General features: G+C 47.2%; 1 protein-coding gene across 6 annotated transcripts in view; it reads right to left on the bottom strand.

The window, feature by feature from the left end:
• Nucleotides 1-16,019, bottom strand: part of DMTF1 (cyclin D binding myb like transcription factor 1) — a 43,486-nt gene extending 27,467 nt beyond the window's left edge. Inside the window, exons 1-5 of one of the 6 annotated variants that reach the window (XM_058678291.1) lie at nt 15,875-16,019; nt 14,132-14,260; nt 2,806-2,928; nt 1,501-1,617; nt 595-667 (exon numbers count right to left, since the gene is read on the bottom strand). In XM_058678291.1, coding sequence (XP_058534274.1) covers nt 595-667; nt 1,501-1,609 — 182 coding nt within the window. In that variant the 5' untranslated portion in view covers nt 1,610-1,617; nt 2,806-2,928; nt 14,132-14,260; nt 15,875-16,019. Of the gene's footprint in view, nt 1-594; nt 668-1,500; nt 1,618-2,805; nt 2,929-14,131; nt 14,261-15,421; nt 15,503-15,874 lie in introns of those variants that run through there. The other 5 variants (XM_058678292.1, XM_058678295.1, XM_058678294.1 and 2 more) reach the window with 5 other exon arrangements.
• Between the last annotated feature and the right edge of the window lie 2,515 nt (nt 16,020-18,534).

Raw genomic sequence — 18,534 nt, 5'->3', positions numbered from 1 at the left:
GCCATCACTTACAGGTAAAGGAACCGACAGCAATCTGGGCAGGTCAAGGCAGAAGCACCCGAAAGTGCATCCTAAAACAGGATGTGGGGTTGGCCGAGCTGCAACTGGAAGGGGGCAGACCCGGCAGGGCCAAACAAATCTTAACTCACAAGGAAGAACAGAAATCAGGATGGACCACAGGTCATGCCGAGCTAGGCTCTTACACCAACTGGTCTGCATGAGCCAGGGATACTAGGCCACAGCATTGAAGACAAAGGCCAAGATAGGTAAGGGGCTATGCCAAGCTGGGTCAGAGCAACCACTGGCATGCGTGTAATCAATCTATGGTTGGGAACAGGCCCAACTGGGGTGCTAAGAAGACACCCTTGCTGGGTTGGGATTCCCCTGGTGAGTGTGGGGACTGGACTGGAGGCTGCGTTCTGGTCTGGACATGGCTGCAGTTTCCCTTGGCACAAGTGTGAACTGGGGCTGGACGCAACTAGATTCCAGCACCATCTGGTGCTCTGGAGGACCACGGTAGATGTAGGATGGACTAGGCTAAGTCTCTGTCCCTACTGAACCATGTGTGAGCCATGTCTGGGTATGGACAATCCTTGGCTGGGCTGAAACATCCAACAGCAAGAACCAGAATGGGCTGAAGGCCAGTCAGGAAAGGCCACTGTTCCTGCTAGGATAGGAAGTGAACTAAGTAGGGCTGGCTCATGGACCCACTGATATGCACAAGATCTGGCAATGGGAAAGGTCCTGATGGAGGAACCTGGGCAACTTCCCTGGCAGGACACAGTCCCTGCAGGTGAGTGCAAGAATGATAAAGAGCAGCACAGGAACTAGGGCAGGGGACAGGCATGGTGGGGGTTACTACAGGTCACTACAACTAGGCTACAACTCCCACTGGTTTGTGTGGGGGCTGAGTGTGTGGTGGGCAGGATCGGGCTGGACTGCATCACCCATTAGTTTACATACAAGACAAGGCTGGAGACAGCCGACCCAGCAATTGCAACTAACAGTGTCTGCACAGACCAACTTAAGCAACAGATTGTACCAGACCTTGTATTGGCAAGCACATACAAGAATCAGGTCTGGGATCACCTCAAAGTTCCTCTGGGGATCCCTCCAACTCAACTGCTGATCTCAGAACCCCAACCATGAAGAGACTATGTCAGCCAGTGGATTCTGGAGAGATTTCATTGCGCTTGGAGCGGCGAGATTGGCAGCAATTTAGAACTGTTGAACTATCAAAACTGCTTGAGCAGGACCCTCGGAGCATGCCCCATGTTGGGGACCTGGCCTGAGTGGGAGGCTGGGTGGGGCTTTTCCCTTTATCTCTCCCCTTACCCTGGATACAGAAAAAAAATATTAATGTGGAAACAATGGTCTTATCCACTTTCCTGTAGCCCTTGACCATTTGTGCCCTAATCAACTATGTAAAGATGACCAAAATAAAAAAATTAAAAAAAAAAGGAAAAAAAAGCCATAATTTCATGTCAGTAAGTCCCCTACCATTCTGAGGGCAGTGAAGAATGAGGTTCCCTTCCGGGTCCTGAGTGAAGGTCACAGAGTTCACAGCTTCTACTGTTACTGTGTCAGAATCCTCTTCAACTGTGCTCATACTCAAATCTGTGTGAGAGCAGAATCCAGATTAGAACTGCAACGATTACTTCTGAATTCGGATAAGATAGACTTCCCAGACATTTCTCTGACCAATGCGCAACACACGAACAGACAACTAGACAAATAGACAACGTCCTAGGTGAGACCGCAGTAAGAGTTCAGACTTCAAAATACATTTCGCTAAATTTATATCCATTATATTTACTGTCAGATGTAATTAACTGTAAGAAATGTCTTTTTAAAACTCACAGCACACACTTAAAAAGAGTTTTTATCACAACTAAAGAGGATCTGTTTAAAGTTCCCTGTCAAATTAGCAAAACTCTAACCAGTTGAGTTATTTTTTGACTGACAGCCTTGTGATACATTTAAATAGAATTTACCTTGACTCGTTATCAGAAGATTGGTCCAAACTTTTATCTTGATCCAAAACTGGCTTTACAATACCATTTTACAGTAGTATTTAAGCTCTACTATAGAGAGGTTTTGTCTTTATTATTTTTTTGTACTTAGAAGCCAGAGACACAGAGTGAGAAGGAGAGACAGATTTTATATCGGCTGGTTCACTCCCCACTACAACATCTGGGACTTGGCCAGTTCAAAGCCTGAAGCTTCTTGCAGGTATCCCACCCAGGCACAGGGTCCCCCCAGCTTGTTCCAAGTCCCTTCACCTGGTATTTTACGAACACACCATGTCACATTCTTTTTGTTCAGAAAGACTAATCAAAATTTTAGAACACAGAAGCTCATGGCTGGCAAAATCAATGGTCTGGCTGAAGTATTAGTCACCTGATATGCTTAATACACTTCCTGCAACAAGGTTAACTTTTGGTCTTGCCAACACACTTTGCTGCAAAAATACAGAGGACACAGCATTGATGTGTATTTAATTAATCACTCTATTTATCTGGCTTATACACTAGGCATCTGTCAACTCACAGAAACAATTTACCATTCAAATGAATGTATTTTCTTCTGGCAAAAAATGAAATATATTACACATTTACATGGCAAAAAATCAACAATTCATTAAGACTTTGCAAAATATGAATTTATGAGTTAGAAATCAACATCACTCATTTTACAATGGTGATGCCATTCTCAAAATAATAAGAAATGAAAATTAAGAACCTAATTACTTCTAAAGTTGATAAACCACAAAGCAAGGTCTTTGCCACGTGGGCAGGTTCTTACCTAGACAACAGATGGAGCTGGGGTAGCCCTTCCCACAGAACCAAGTCGCCGGCTCTTGGCCACCAGCATCACTTTCATGTTATCCCAACTGTTTCTCCCCCATGTCCGTACTTGTGCCACACTCTGAAAAAAATAACAGCAGCATATACAGTACGGTCTAATATGAACAAAAACCGAGAGCTGGCAATGTGCATCTTCATGACACTCAAGTTCCCATGATACTTTAACTCTGGAAGGGTTAGACAAAATCAGTTCTTTTGGAAATCAACCTATACAAGTAATCCTCAAGTAATCAATGACACAAAATCTTACACCCAAGTTCATGACCAGTTCCTCAATACAAGTTGTTTTTCATCAGGCAAATATTTTCTGAAACAAAGAAAAACAGGCTAAGCTATGTGAGTTGTTCTCTGAAGCAGAACTTAAGAACCATTATGTAACATGACCTGGTTGAGTATGTCAACTACAACACCTTAAATGTTATCAGTAATGATGGTTTTGTTATAATTTTTATTAACATGTTTTTAGCACATTACATCTTGAACTATTAAAAAATGTAATATTTTCTACCCAGAAATCACGAAAAGTGAACAACCCTACTAGAGATCTGTGGGAAAACTTTAACCAGGCCAGAAAAGGTTAAGTTACAGGCCATCTTGACTACAACAAATTCAGAAACTGAAAAGGATTAGTTTCTACAGGTTTCTCTCAATGGGTTTCTCATTTTCATGGCAAAGGCTAACAGAACTAAAAACAACAGGACTTGGGTTTATAGGAACGTTTCAACAAAAAATAAGGGTTAGAATCCCCATTTTTGCAGTGTCCCTCCGTCCCACTCCAGCGTACAAACTGAGAAGTACTGCACACTGGTTTGCAGCGGAAGAGGTAGGAACGCCTCAGAGAAACTATCACCTCTCACATTCCTGGTAGTTTCGTTTCATTTTGGTAAAGCTGCTATGTCAGCACTACTGATCACAAGATGAGAAAAAGAAATACAAAAGATTAAAACCCATAAACTTACTCCAAAAATTAGCTAAAATTAGCATTTTCACCAGTATACAGCTTTACCTCAGGAATCTTGGCTTCTTTTTCAAGTTCTACAACCCCTGTTAAGAGATCAGTGAGTCTAAATTACTTTGTAAATTAACTGGCATACCTTTTCATTTGGAAGATGCACCTCATATTTACTAAAAGCCATGACAATGCATACAGCAAACAATTAAAAATTCACAAAATCAGGGCTCGGCAGCATGGCCTAGTGGCTAAGGTCCTCGCCTTGATCCCATATGACCGCTGGTTCTAATCCCGGCGGCTCCACTTCCTCTCTGTCTCTCCTCCTCTCAGTATATCTGACTTTGTAATAAAAATAAAATAAATCTTTAAAAAAAAAAATCCACAAAATCTTGTCATCTTAAGATTTTCTCCAGGGCCCGGTGCTGAAGCCTAGTGGCTCAAGTCCTCGCCTTGCATGCACCAGGATCCCATATGGCCACTGGTTCTAATCCCAGAGGCCCCACTTCCTGCCCAGCTCCCTGCTTGTGGCCTGGGAAAGCAGTCGAGGATGGCCCAAAGCCTTGGCACCCTGCACACACATAGGAGACCCGGAGAGGCTGCTAGCTCCTGGCTTCAAATCAGCTCAGCTGCGGCCACTGCAGCCACTTGGGGAATGAATCAGAAGATGAAGATCTTACTCTCCGTCTATCCTTTCTGTATATCTGACTTTCCAACAAAAAATAAATAAATCTTTAAAAAAAGATAATTTCCTCATTTTCATCCATGTAGTTGAGAAGTGTATGTGGGCATAATAACATCTATGTAACTTGTAATATTTTAGTAGGCAACACAGCTTTTAAAAGCAAGGGTGGGTATACAGTGAAGTCCATACGTCCCACTCTAGTCAAAGCAGGTAAAGAATTTTATCAGTTCCTGTCTTCCGTCATTACTTCACTCAAAAAACCATTATAGCAATACAGCCTTCCCCCCCCACACACGCTTCTTTCAAAACAATGGTATCACACTGGACACAGAACTGTACCTTAATGGCTATTTCACACTGCAGTGATGCAAAGAACAAGCCACTAACAGAACCGCCCTGAAGTAGACCCAATGTGGCCCGTTAGCTACAAAAAGACAACCAGGATGGCAGAACCTTCTGAGCATGAGAGAAAGAGGCTGGACACATAGACAGGGACACACACTCAAGGTCTCTCTCCCCCCCCCCCAAAAAATACATGAAGAATTTTAAAACAATTTACGTTTAAAAAAATTTATTTTGGGGCCCGGCGGCGTGGCCTAGCGGCTAAAGTCCTCGCCTTGAACGCCCCGGGATCCCATATGGGCACCGGTTCTAATCCCGGCAGCTCCACTTCCCATCCAGCTCCCTGCTTGTGGCCTGGGAAAGCAGGAGAGGACGGCCCAAAGCTTTGGGGCCCTGCACCCGCGTGGGAGACCCGGAAGAGGTTCCTGGTCCCGGCATCGGATTGGGGCGTACTGGCCCGTTGCGGCTCACTTGGGGAGTGAAACATCGGATACAAGATCTTCCTCTCTGTCTCTCCTCCTCTCTGTATATCCAGCTTTCCAATAATAATAAAATCTTAAAAAAAAAATTTATTTTGATATTGGTTACAAAGGTGAGGGTATTGCAGACCTATGTGGATCTCTGATCAGGGTGGAGACAGAGATGGTCAGGATAGAGAGGGGAAGCAACATCAATGTTTCAGTTTTTTCTCCTGTGTCAGCTGAGGGTTGAGGTGGGAAGTATATTGCTTCAGATGCCATCATTGCCCTGAGACGGTCGTTTGTTGTTGCCTTGGAGACCCTGATGTGCAGAAGAAATGTTCCAAGGGTGTTACTTGAAAGGTCTTGGTTACTCTAAGATGCTGTAGGTTTTGTGATAACAGTGGTGAGAAATACTAAGGCTGGTGGCTGGCTGTGTGCCCAGTGTGCAGAGCTGCCCTCCTTTCCCTCTTTTGATGAGGTGCTTGGAGTTCTCTGCTGGCTTCAATGAGCTGGCTGTCTTGTCTCCCACGTTCATCTGGGCACGCTCCTCATTCGTACACAGCAGCTGAGATGGGCCAGCCCTCCAACACATGCCCCATGGTTTGGAGCACAAGTCCATGTGATTGTTCCTAAGGTCGAGACTAAGCACAATATTCCAGTTGGAGAACTCCCCAAGAAATCAAAGATGTCAAGTTGATACATGAGTTGACCTCAACAAATCAGGATTAGAGCCATAGTTAACAGCAAACAAATATTTTTTCAAGAATATCTAGATTACAGAAGACAAGCTGGATTACTTTCATGTGCTTCCCAATGTCAAGAGGATAAGGAAACCAAGTAGTACCAGCCAATGATATACAAAGGAATGTGTTAACTGAGAAACACAATTATTTTTCATAAGCATTTAAGCAGCCAATTATGCTGAATGCTGCTGAGATAATGGGTAAGTAACAGTGTCATGTGGCATATCAGAGCACAAATGGGAGGGACAGAAGCTCTCCTGGAATACAGAGAGAACTGAAAACATCCACCGACACCTCTTGGAGAAGCTTGAGTTTTGAAGTGAGCACTAAATAGTTGTTATCTAATAGTGCATGTAAATATTAGACTATTAGGATGAGTTGCCTAACAACTTTTGGAACTCTCTGCCATTCGATTTCTCAGGGAAATATAAGATTTCCAAATCTGTCATCAATTTTTTGGTGTAAATTAACACAAAAAACCAGTTTGACCTTGTCTTCCTGCTTTGTAATGGGTTATGTATGGCACAGGTATCAGTTTTACAATAAACACTAGAAATCATAATGGAGGAAAGACAAATAAATTTAAACAGCCATTTTAATTGGAGAAGTGGTATTTTAGCATGTTCTTATCCTTTGGTAAAAAATCTTTAAACTAGCAACCAAATCCTAACAAATATAAGAAAAACGACACCTGAAATGTGGCACAATGCAAATTTGGAATAGATCTTATGCATATCTTCACACTTAAAAGTTAAAAATGGTTTTTATAGTTTTCAATGACCAAGCTGGCATTACTTAATAACTTAGTAGAACAAAAAGGGACAAGCATAACAAAATAATTCTCTTGGATCTATTATTTACTGCAGAATTTAAATAGTCATTTTTGATATTCTCTATCCTGGCATACACATAAAGTTCCCAGTCAACGGATTATTTTAGGGTGTAATTTCCATTTCCAAATTGTCCTGACTCAATTCCCTGCTAGTGCACCTGGGAAAACACTGTAAGGTGGCCAACAGTGCTTAGACCTTCACTGCCAGCAAAGGAGCTCGTGGCTCCTGGCTTTCACCTGGCCCAACTGATCAAAGATCTTTCTCTTCCTTCTCTGCAATGTTTTCAAGTAAATAAATCTCAAAAAGAAAGTAGGCAAGACCACAGAGTAACATCAACTGGAATACCAATTTTATTCAAGAAAGAAAACAGAGACTTCACACTTGAGGTAGAATGCTTTAGACCACAGCTCCAGGAACCTCGTGATTTGCGCCTCTGTAAACTTCGTGGAGAAAAAGTGGTATAAATAAACATAAAACATACTGACTCAAGGCACTTAAGGCTTACTGCTGCTTCATTTCAAGATGACAAAATATGATTATGCCCTATAAAATGTCAACACTTAATTACATATCCTAAGACTGCTTTAAAAGTTGACTTCAATTATCTACTGAAAATATTGTCCTTACTTGAGTAAAGAGAATTATTTAGTAATGTGAGTCATTTTAAGGTGCATTTGGCAATAAAATCATGTTGCCTTTTAAAAGGCTTACTTTTCACCCAGTACAAGATCAAGGATTTCATCCATTCAAAACTGGGTACTTTTAGTTAAGGCACTATCAAAAACTCCTTAAAGATCACACTCCTCTGATTTACAATGTATTTTTTAAAAAAAAATCTTTAAAATTGTACAAATTTTATTTTTGATAATTGTTACATGTTTCATTAGGGTGTGAAGGGTCAAGGGCTAGAGGAAAAGTGGGCGAGACCATTGTTTTCACATTCTTTTTTCTTCCTGTATCTGGGGGGGAGGAGGAAGTAGGGGGAGAAGGCACACCCAGCCTCCCACCAAGCCCAGGGTCCCCGATGTGGGGCATGCTGTGAGGGTACTGCTCAAGCAGTTTTGGCAGTTCAACAGTTCTAAATTGCTGCCTGTCTTGCCACTCCAGTCATGATGAAATCTCTCCAGAATCCACTGACTGACATAGTCCACCTTAGAGTATCTGTTTGCCCAGGAGATGCATTGCCAACACACATGGTTGGGCTAGTTGATCAATTTGTTCTGTTCTCCATCCTCTGTTATGGTACCAGGTGTCCTCTGTAGACTCCAGCATACTGCCATATCCTCCATATGCACCTGGATATGCTGTCCACTGCTCCATTTAAGCCACTGAGGAGGCCCAAGTCTGACCCATGCATTCCATGGTCAGTCCGTGGAACCTGCACTTCTCTTCATGGTTGGGGTTCTGCATACAGCAGTTCAGTTGGGGTGATTCCCAAAGAAACTTCATGTGAGGTGATCCCAGACCTGATTCTTGTATGTGCTTGCCAATACAAGGTCTGGTACAATCTGTTGCTTAAGTTGGTCTGTGCAGACACTGTTAGTTGCAATTGTTGGGTCGGCTGTCTCCAGCCTTGTCTTGTATGTAAACTAATGGGTGATGCAGTCCAGCCCGATCCTGCCCACCACACACTCAGCCCCCACACAAACCAGTGGGAGTTGTAGCCTAGTTGTAGTGACCTGTAGTAACCCCCACCATGCCTGTCCCCTGCCCTGGTTCCTGTGCTTGCCCGTATTTACAGCAAATAGGTCCAATCTGTCCCATATCCCATTCAACTCATACATGCCAACAGGAATTAAAGCCTAGTTCAACCCAACCATCCTCCTATCCAGCCCATGCATGTGCCAGCAGGTGTTACTGTCTAGCCATGCCTGTCCCAGTCCTGGTTCTCACGCTCACCAGTCTGAGTGCCAACCCAAGAGGGAGGTGCCCACTGTTTCCCTAATGAGCTCACTCCCACTCCTGGATCTTGCACTCTCCAGGTGGTACTGCAGTTTAGCTGGACAGAGTTTACCCCTGTGCCAGCATCTGCCAGCTGATGCTGTGGCAAAGCCCAACCAGCCCTCACCCACTCTGGCTTATGCATGTACCAGTAGGTACAGTCCTCCCAGCCTGGCTTGTCTCTGATCCAGCTTACATGCAGGCTAACAAGAGTTGCAGCTGTGCCTGGCCTGGTCTGCCCCCAATCCCAGCTCTCATGCTCACCAGTGGGAATAGTGGCCCAGCAGGGAAACTTAATGCAGAACCCTTTCCAGTTCACCCACTCTCCCCCTGGTCTCACACGTGCTGGTTGTGTGCTGCAGCCCAGTCTGACATGACCTGCCTCACCTTGGCATTTGTCAGTGGCTGTAGCCTGGTTTGGCCCGGACCACCCCAGTTTCAGCTGATGCTGGTGGGAACTACAGCCTAGCCAGGCCCCAGTCCTGAACTGGGTGAACTGGCTGGTATTGTGGCCTACCTGGCATGACCCACACTCCACTCCGGCTCTTGAATTTGCCAGTGGGTGATATGAACTGGTGCAGCCTGGCTCGCACCAAACCTGAGCCAAAGGTAAGCCCATGGGTACTGTAACCTGGCCTGGTCTGGGCTGCTTCCTTTCTTGGTACTTAGGCTCACCCGCAGAGACTGTGTCCCAACAGGAGTTTCCCAAGCTCCTTCATCAGAACCTCTCCCAATGCCAGATCTCGTGCGCTCAGGTGGGTCCATGGGCCAGCCCCACTCAGTCCACCTCCTGTCCTAGCAGGAACAGTTGACTTTCCTGACTGGCTCTCACTCATTCCAGTTCTGTTGGGTGCTGCAGCCCAGCCAACCTGGTCCACACCCAGACACAGCTGATGCATGGTTCAGCAGGGACAGAGACTTAGTCCAGCCCATGCTACATCCATCCTGGTTCTCACGCGCTCCAATGGGTGCTGGAGCCTAGCCAAGTATGGCGCACCCCAGACCCAGTCCACGCTTGTGCCAAGGGACACCGGAACTATGTTCAGACCAGACCACAGCCCCCACTCTGGCCCCTGAGATCACCAGTGGGAACCACAACCCAGCCAGGGCACCCCCCTTAGCTCCCCAACCAGGCCTGATCCCAGGCACAGATCTTGCACATCCCAGTGGTTGCTCTGACCCAGCTTGGCATAACACCTCACCTGTCTTGGTCTTTGCCTTCGGATGCTACAGCCTGGCCTGACCCAGCCTGCCTCAGTTCCAACTCTCGCTGGTAGGTGGAACAATGCGGTCCTGCTAAGGCTGCTCTCATTCCTGACTGATGCAAACCCCCAGTATGGCAGCCTTGCCTGGCATGAGCCGCACTCCATTCTGGTTTTTGCACTTGCCAGTGGGCTATAATTTGATCACCCCTGCCCAGTCTGCCCCTTTCCAAAACCAACTCACACACTTGAGATGAATGGAGCTACCCTGGCCAGCCTGCCCAACACCTGGGTCTGGACCACGTACTCATCAGCAGGAGCTATGACCCACTACAGGAGTTTTCTGGGTTTCCCCACTCAGGCCACCCCCAGACCAAGATCTCACACCTGCCAGCAGGTGCTTGGCCCTTACCCAAAATAGCCTGTCCCATCTGTCTTGGCCTTTGTATAGGCTGGTGTGGCCTAGGCCGCCCCACACCATTTTAGGGTGCTCATGTGGGTGCTGCAACCTGGACCTGCCCCGCTTGTTCCCAGGGAGCAGTGGTAAGTTCCATGGTCATGCCTAGCTCAGCCTATCACCATCCCAACTCTCAAGCTAACGAGCAGGACTTGTAGTCCCAGAGGGTTTGGGAAACACATTCCCCACAGAATCCACCTCCGGACCTGGTTCTCCTGCATGCTGGTTGGTGTCATGGCTCAGCCTAATGTGACCCATCCCCTGATCTGACACTGTCAGTTACTGGGATCTAGCCTTGCTAGACAGGCCCCCTTCCACAGCAGCTTGTGTGTGTGCTGGCATGTGGTGGTCAGCCATGTTCCATGCTAACAAGCTCAATCCAGGACTCCCATGTGGGCTGGTGCATCAGTTTGACCCATAAAGATCCTAAACATCTTTCCCCTCTAAACCACCAGGTCTCAGTCCCCTTGCTTATACCTCCTAGTACACTGGCCCTGTCAGTGGAGGTCCCTCAAGATCCATTCCTCACCTACATGTACAGTGGCCTTATCCATGGATGTCCCTAGGTAGTAATTCCATACACCCAAGACCCAGAGCTTGCCACTGAGCAGTGGTGAATGGGGAGCTATGTTCCCCAGCAACAAGCCTGGGCCGGTACAGGTACCCTCAGCCACAGCCACATGGCTGGGGGATCCACTCATGCCGCTGCTCAGACTTACCTGTACTCTGCCCACCAACATAGCAGTGTTGGGCGGAACCATGGTCATGAGCATGCCCAGAGCCGTCTGAGGTCCGTCCCCAGCATGGTTGTTGCGGACGGAGGAAATTCTCAGATCTCAAGCTTGGACAAACCCAGGACCCCTCCACCTGCCCACCAGTGTTAGATGGGAGCCAGGATCCTCAGCAGGGAGCCTAGCCCAGCACAGGTTCATGCAGCCGCAGCCACAGCCACGTGGCTGGGGGATCCAGACACCCAAGCTGCTGCCCAGACTTACCTGGACTCCTGAAACAAAAATCTTTAAAAACTTACTTGAAAGGCAGAGTGAGTGAGAGGTCTTCAATCTACTGCTTCACTCCGATACGTGCCTCTAACAGCTAGGGGTGGACCAGGCCAAAATCAGGAAACTAGAACTCCCTCTGGGTCCTTCCACATGGATGAGAGTGTCCAGTGATGAAGCCATCAACCACCCCATTACCAGCAGGAAGAGGGAATTAAGACAGGAATCAAACCCAAGGACTCTGCTACACAATGCAGGTGTCTCAAGTGCCAGCCAGCTTGACTCAGTGCACCACACACATGATCACTAAAACCCTCTGCTTCAGCAGATATCAAAACACACATGGAGACAGGCACCTGGCTCAGCAATTAAGATGCCAGTTAGGACACCCACCTCCCTTTATCACTATTTCTAATTTTCTATAAATACAGGCAGACCCTGGGAGGCAAGTGGTTGGGTCTCTACCACCTACTTGAAGGGCCAGGAGATCTGAACCCTGTGTTTATCTGTCACTCAAAGATACAATTTTTTTTTTAAAAAAAAGAACAAATAGACAATAAACTGAGTCAACATTTATTTTGCTATATAACCCTGTTGGCGAAGTGAACAATCAGCTTTGACCACTGGTGCTTGGAGGAACAGCCTAAGAGGGCATATTAGCATGAAGTCTCAGAAAACAGGTTGAAATCTGAAAAAAAAAACATTGTTCATCAAGAGTCCTCCAGTGTGCTTCTTAAATTTTGTATTTATCTGAAAAGTATAGAGAAAGATAAACAGCTCTGCCCTCCTTCCGTTTACTCCCTAAATACCTGCACTGGCCAGGGCACCACCAGGACACACTGCCAGGCCCTCTACATGGGATGTGGACCTTGTGAGCAGCATTCCACAGCCAGGCCAAACATTGACCCACAGAAGGCTTCTCACTAGGAACTTACTTCTAGTGCTCAGTCATGCTACGGGGTGTCCTTCCACAAACTCAGAAATTAAAAAAACAAACAAACATGATAAACAGTTTAATTTAAATTTATTGTTTGCCTTTATGGAACAAAGCAATCAAAACATACTGGTGACGTCTTCTGCAAAAAATTCTCTTCACAAAGTATCAAAAAGACAAAGGAGGAAATGACATGAAATCAAACAAGTATCATACATCTTAACTATATTGCTTCATGCATAGCCACTAAGTTTACAACTTTCTTTGAATCATCTTACATCACTTAACATATAAATAGAAAAACTTTTTTTGAACTGAAATTGCAAGCACTTCAAGCGTGTGCTTATTGGGCCAGGCGCAGTAGCCTAGTGGGTAAAGTCCTCACCTTGCACGTGCTGGGATCCCATATGGGTGTTGGTTCTAATCCCGGCAGCCCCACTTCCCTGCTCATCCCTGGGAAAGCAGTCAAGAACGGCCCAAAGCTTTGGGACCCTGCACCCATGTGGGAAACCCACAAGAAACTCCAGGCGCCCGGCTTCGGAACGGATCAGCTCCAGCCGTTGAGGCTGCTTGGACAGTGACTCGTCAGACAGAGACCTTCTTCTCTCTCTCTCCTCCTCTCTGTATATCTGCCTTTCCAATTAAAAAAAAAAAATCTTAAAAAAAAAAGTTTATACCGAAGGCCTCAGGAAAAACGTGCTGAAAACGACAACGGTAAGACTATCAGAAGACTAGTTCAGAGAAGGCAGGGTGATACTTCAGTGGTAACTAGATTGGAATTAACACTTGCACTTTGATGCTGTTCTAAAGTTTTGATATCTGTAATACAAGATGTGTTAATATTTTCAAGATTTTTCTGAAAGGCAGAAAAAGAGACATATATAACCTGCATCAACTGGTTCATTGTCAAAATCACCGCATTCACTGGGGCTGCTCCAGGGCAGGGGTTCAAGGACTCAGTCCACCGTTCATTGCTGTTTCAGGTTAGCAAGGAGCTGGACCAGAAGCCAAGGAGTTGGAACTCAAACTGCCTGCCAGCCCCAATATGTGTTTAATACAAATTACTTAGAACTAATACTAAATAAAGAACTCAACAAATTAAAAGTCGAAAACATTTTAAACTCCATCAACAGTCACAGCAAGCAGCTGATTAAGGATACTTGTTCTATATTCTCCTCTTCAGAGGCAATCATTTTAACCTATGTACTTATTAGAGCTTAATGAAAGCAACCGTTCAAAAATAATGAAAAGCAGATTTCAGAACATCAAAGTTGGTAACACCATTGCCGAAGAGTAGAGACCATAGCACTAGGGAGCTACCTGAAACTAAGAGAAAAGCACGACGCAGAGAGCAGCACTTCACTCTTTCCGTACAGCCAGTGCTTTCTATCCAACCTTTAAGCACCACTCGGGATGAGATGATAACGTCGCTCCATCCTAAAGAAGGTCGGAGGGGGAAGGTAACCTAGAAATACAACTTCACACACACAACAAACACTACAGAGGACACCTACTTGTTTGGGTTTTGGTTTCTCCACCAGCAACCATTTCCCAGTCATGCTGTGCTGTGAGAGTTCTAAATCCTAACTGTGCTTCCTTCCCCTCAAAATATTTCTAAATGACAAATGCAGAAATATATTTTTCATAGTACTTATTTACTCATGTAATTGCTAAAAATGTGGACTTGAATTTTTAAAGTACAGAACACCCAGTACTTACTGATTAAATGTTGCTGAATACAGGGCAATAGCATTTTGGCTCCACCATCTAGCGCAACTGCAATCAATTAGATTCCCAAAGAACACGCAGGTCCTACATCAGTCCCAAAAAACATTTTTTGAGGTGAGCCTATCAACTAAAAAACGAGAAAAAAATTAGCTTCCTTGGAGGCACACAAAAACACCTAATATTTGGGAGTTAAAAAAGATGAGATAAAAATCATCACATGTCATGGGAAGTGTCCTTCATAACACTTTTTTCTCACAAACTATTCCTACTTTGACAATTTTTCTATCAAATTACAAAATATAACTTAAGAATGTAATTTTAATCTTTTACTCTCTCTTCCTAAAGAGTAGTTAAATTTTTAAATCTTAACATGGCTATACCATCGTAGGAAAAACATTAAGATTTCTGGTGTATAACTCACGACAAGGTCTTTCAGGGGATGGTAACATTACTAAAGCCACTAAAACACAGCTATCTTCCTAAAGTTTCCCGAAACGCGAAGTTAAAAATCACCCTCAAGACAGCAGTCTGAAGTAATGGAAACACAGGGAAACGCTTGGCCGAAAAAGAAAAACGGAATTTACATGTGCAGCACTTCCAACACGGCGAAAGAAAAAAAAATTATTTTCTCAACTCCGCCCTGAGCTCACAAGCTACGAACAGGACAGTCCCCCAGGAAAGGGAAAGTTCCAAACCGCACCGGCCGAGGCTTCAGCCACCCGAGCAGAAAGCACTTCTCAAGAGGCGCTCAGTACTACGTGTCCCCTTCCCCCGCGTCTCCAGGACACACAGCCTCGCCCCCTGTCAGCCGGCAGGGACGGGCCGAGCCGGGCAGCCGCGAGCAGAGGGCTTCGCCGAGCCCCTCGGGCGGGTGCCGCCCCCGCCTACGGTCCCCAACACGCCCCGCGTCCCTGGGCTGCACGGAACGCCGCCCCCGGGGACCGGGGCACAACGCCCTCCTGTCCAGAAGCCAGTCTCTCCACCAAGTGCACGTTTAAAGACCAAAGGGGATTGACATTTTTTCAGGCAAACGTCTCGGGAACCCGGCCTCCCCTCCCCAGCCCCCCGACACACTGGCAGAGCACCGGGAGGGACCCTCCCCGCTCCTCAGGCTGACAGAAAAGCGCGGCCGGCCACCCCTCGCTCTCCGGCGGTACGGAGCGAGGCTGAGACCCCCAGGACAGAACAGTCCAAGACGCCAACAAGGAGAAAAATTAATAAATAAAATGAGGGGGGGTCTAGGGCAAGACCTGCCCCCCACTCTCCCCTGCCCAAGCCCACCGCTCGCTCCTCCTCGGGGACTCAGCACCGCACCGGGAAGAACCAACAAAGAAAACAAACTAGAAACACTCGGGGCACACAAGTCCAGGCTCCCTAACCCACCCCACCCCCCAGGGGTCCCGGCGCCATTTAGCTCTTCCGAATCCGCCGCCATTTTCCGCCCCCGCCGGATCGCAGCCGTGCCGCGGCGGCCACCGGGCTCTCCTCAGCTCGGCAGCTCCAGCCGCGCCCGCCGGCCGCGCCAGGAGAGGGAGGCCCTGGCCTCGGGCATGCGGGGCCAGCGGCTTCAGCGTCACCGAGGCCCCGCTCCGACCCCGCCCGCCGGCCGAGCCCGGGCGTCCGCAGCTGGCACCGGCCGACGGCAGCGACAGGGCAGCCGGGGGGCCGGACAGGCTGCGCTGGGCGGAGCGGCCCCCGGCGGCGGTTGGGACCTGAAGGTTCCATCGCACTTACTTCCTGTTTTGGGTCCGGGCACTTGGGAAGAACCAGGATGGAGGCTCCAAAAAATACCAGGATGGAGGAAGCAGCCACGGGCGAGAGTGGCTGCAGCTGGAGTGAGCGAGCGCGGCGAGCCACCGGAAACGGAGCTACGGCCGCGCCCCGCCCCCGACCCCCGCCTCTTTCCCTTCCCCCCCGCCTCTCCCGTGGGGCGGCCCTCGCGTGACGGCGTGCGCGTCACTTCCGGCCGGGTCGGCGCGCGCGGTAAAGGTCCTGGGCTGTGGGAGGTTTGGTTCTGACTTCGGGAGGCGGGCTGCCGGGCGAGCGGGCGGCCCCCGTCCTGCCGCGGGGCTGGCTCCGGGGAACGTGCGGGGACCCCGCGGCCGAACTCCGCCGGGTGGCTGCCGGGGGAGCCGCGCTGTTGGGCGGGCGGCGGTGGTGGAAGGCCGGCGCTGCAGACGGGGTGTGGGAGGTGGTGGGGAACCGAGCCGGCGTCTCCGGGAGGGTGCTGTGGTGTCGCACCCGGTTCCTCCTGAGGTCTGTCCCTGGCGAGGGGAGCGGGGCGCTGACTCCGGCGCGGAGCAGTGCAAAGAACGTGACCTGAGCCCGGCTACCGGCCGACTGTGTGGTTCCTCAGGTATAATGACAGTGTCACACGGAGTAAATGTGCAGCAGTGTTAGACGGGGGTGACTGTATGTGCAGCTGTAACCTGAGGACTCGCCCAGGAGGTGGTCACAGTGGGAGTGGAGTCAGCACGGGTTATCAAAGGCTTCAGGGGAAGGTGTGAAAGTTTGTGCTTAACTGCAAGTAAACCAGGCGAAGAGTGTTTCTCCATAAGCACTTTTACTTGTTTTGTACAATCCTGGCTTCCTCTGAATACAGAAGTTTTCCTGGAAGACTGGATTGTAGGTGACACCAATTTCATCCAAGAAACGCGGGGTTGGGAGATGGGAATGGTGATGCACATGGGCATCACTTTAGAAAATTGCTTCAATTTCCAGCCATATGTACTTATGGGAAAGTATTCCAATGGTTTGTGAAAGATGGCATATTCTGCAAAATGAAATTCAAAATTTGTTTTGCAGTGAAATAAACTTACCTTTTAGTTCCCGTGTTCCCACCGAGTTTTTGAAGTAGCTTCACGGCTTTTCTTCAGGATTAGCATCTTTTAGAAATGTTGGGTTTCCTGAAACAAAGGATCCAAGAGCAGGATGGGCCTTGGCTCATACCTGTTGGAATGGCCGAAAGCCACTACGACGGTGACAACCCCAAATGCTGAGAGGTTGGGGAACAATGGGGATTCCGATTCCCTGTGGGTGGAAATGCAAAGTGGCCCATTCCAGAAGAAATACGCCTTCATGGGATCCGGCAGTTGCTGTTTGTTTGTTTGTTTGTTTGAACTCAGGTTGAACATTCCACACAAACCCTGCGTGTGATGTGCACAGCAGCCTCATTCGTAACTGTGGACACTTGGAAGGGTCGAATTGTATTTGGGTAGATGATTCGATCAAGTGGTACATCCACGTGATGGCCGTTTATTTGCTGAAAAGCAGCGGCCTGTTGAATCACGAAATGACACGGGGGAATCCTAAATGTGCACTGTGTGGCTCCCATTTTATGACCCAGGAAAGCGCAAAACTGTGGGGACTAGACTCTGGTTGCCAGGGTTGAAGCGAAAGCAGAAACAATAGGCCTTTTAGGACACTGAGGTGGCTGGTACTCTAAGGTTAGACGCGTGCCGCTGGAGATCTACCTGCCCTGTCCTAACCCCAGCCGTCAGCTTGGGACTCGCTGTCAATGTAATGTCAATGTAGTTCCATTGTTTGTGATCATTGCACCACTGTGGGGAAGAATATGGATACTGGGAATAATTATCTACGTCCACACAGGTGTTTTGTGGACCTGAAACTGCTCTAGGAAGACAAATTCTTTTTTAAAGTTTTTTTTTTTCTAGTGAAGTTTAGGAGGGCTAAGTAAAAAGCCAACATTCTTTCATGTTCCCAAGTACCAAATGCATCCCTGCAGTTACTATAAATGAAGCCCATTTTACACAAGAGCCGAAGAGAAGCGAAGGCACACAGGATGTGTAAGTGAGGATGAGGAAGGAAGCCCCGGCTCCATGAGCTGTCCCACCTACACCCGGTGTTAGTGCACACGTTACACCAGCAGCAGTCTTCACCTGGTGAAAATGAGGCATCGCAGTTCATTTCCAGATAGGTTTTTGGAAGACTGACAAGTTTGATTTTTCAAAAATGCCTGAAGGAATTCTTTTTGTTAGTCATTTTATTATGAATTTGTGATGTTCTCTGTTCTGTTGGAATTGTAGTGGTTTCTAGTTTTTACATGTTTATGAAAGCAAACTCAGTGAAACGGTTGTATGTACAGCGTCATACCTGAATGTGAATCTTGGCTCCCTTGCTTAATCATCTGTGTGGTATTTCGCCTCTCTAAGTTATTTACCGTAACAAAATAGGGGTCATAAAAGAGAATTAAATAAGAATGGAAATTAATAAGCTCCCAAGCCATAAAGCAATAAAACTACTCAACGGGTCTGATGAAACAGTGACTAATACACAAAACTGTTGATGTTAGCAATTCTGAGAAAGTACTTCCTAATTAGCTATGTTTTCCATAAAGTGTAACCATCTGGGATTCTTCCCATCAAAGCATAACG

This window comes from Ochotona princeps, chromosome 20, assembly GCF_030435755.1.
Source record: "Ochotona princeps isolate mOchPri1 chromosome 20, mOchPri1.hap1, whole genome shotgun sequence".
NCBI lineage: Eukaryota > Metazoa > Chordata > Mammalia > Lagomorpha > Ochotonidae > Ochotona > Ochotona princeps.
Note: the sequence above shows the minus strand (reverse complement) of the source record. Positions and strands in the feature narration are given on the sequence as shown.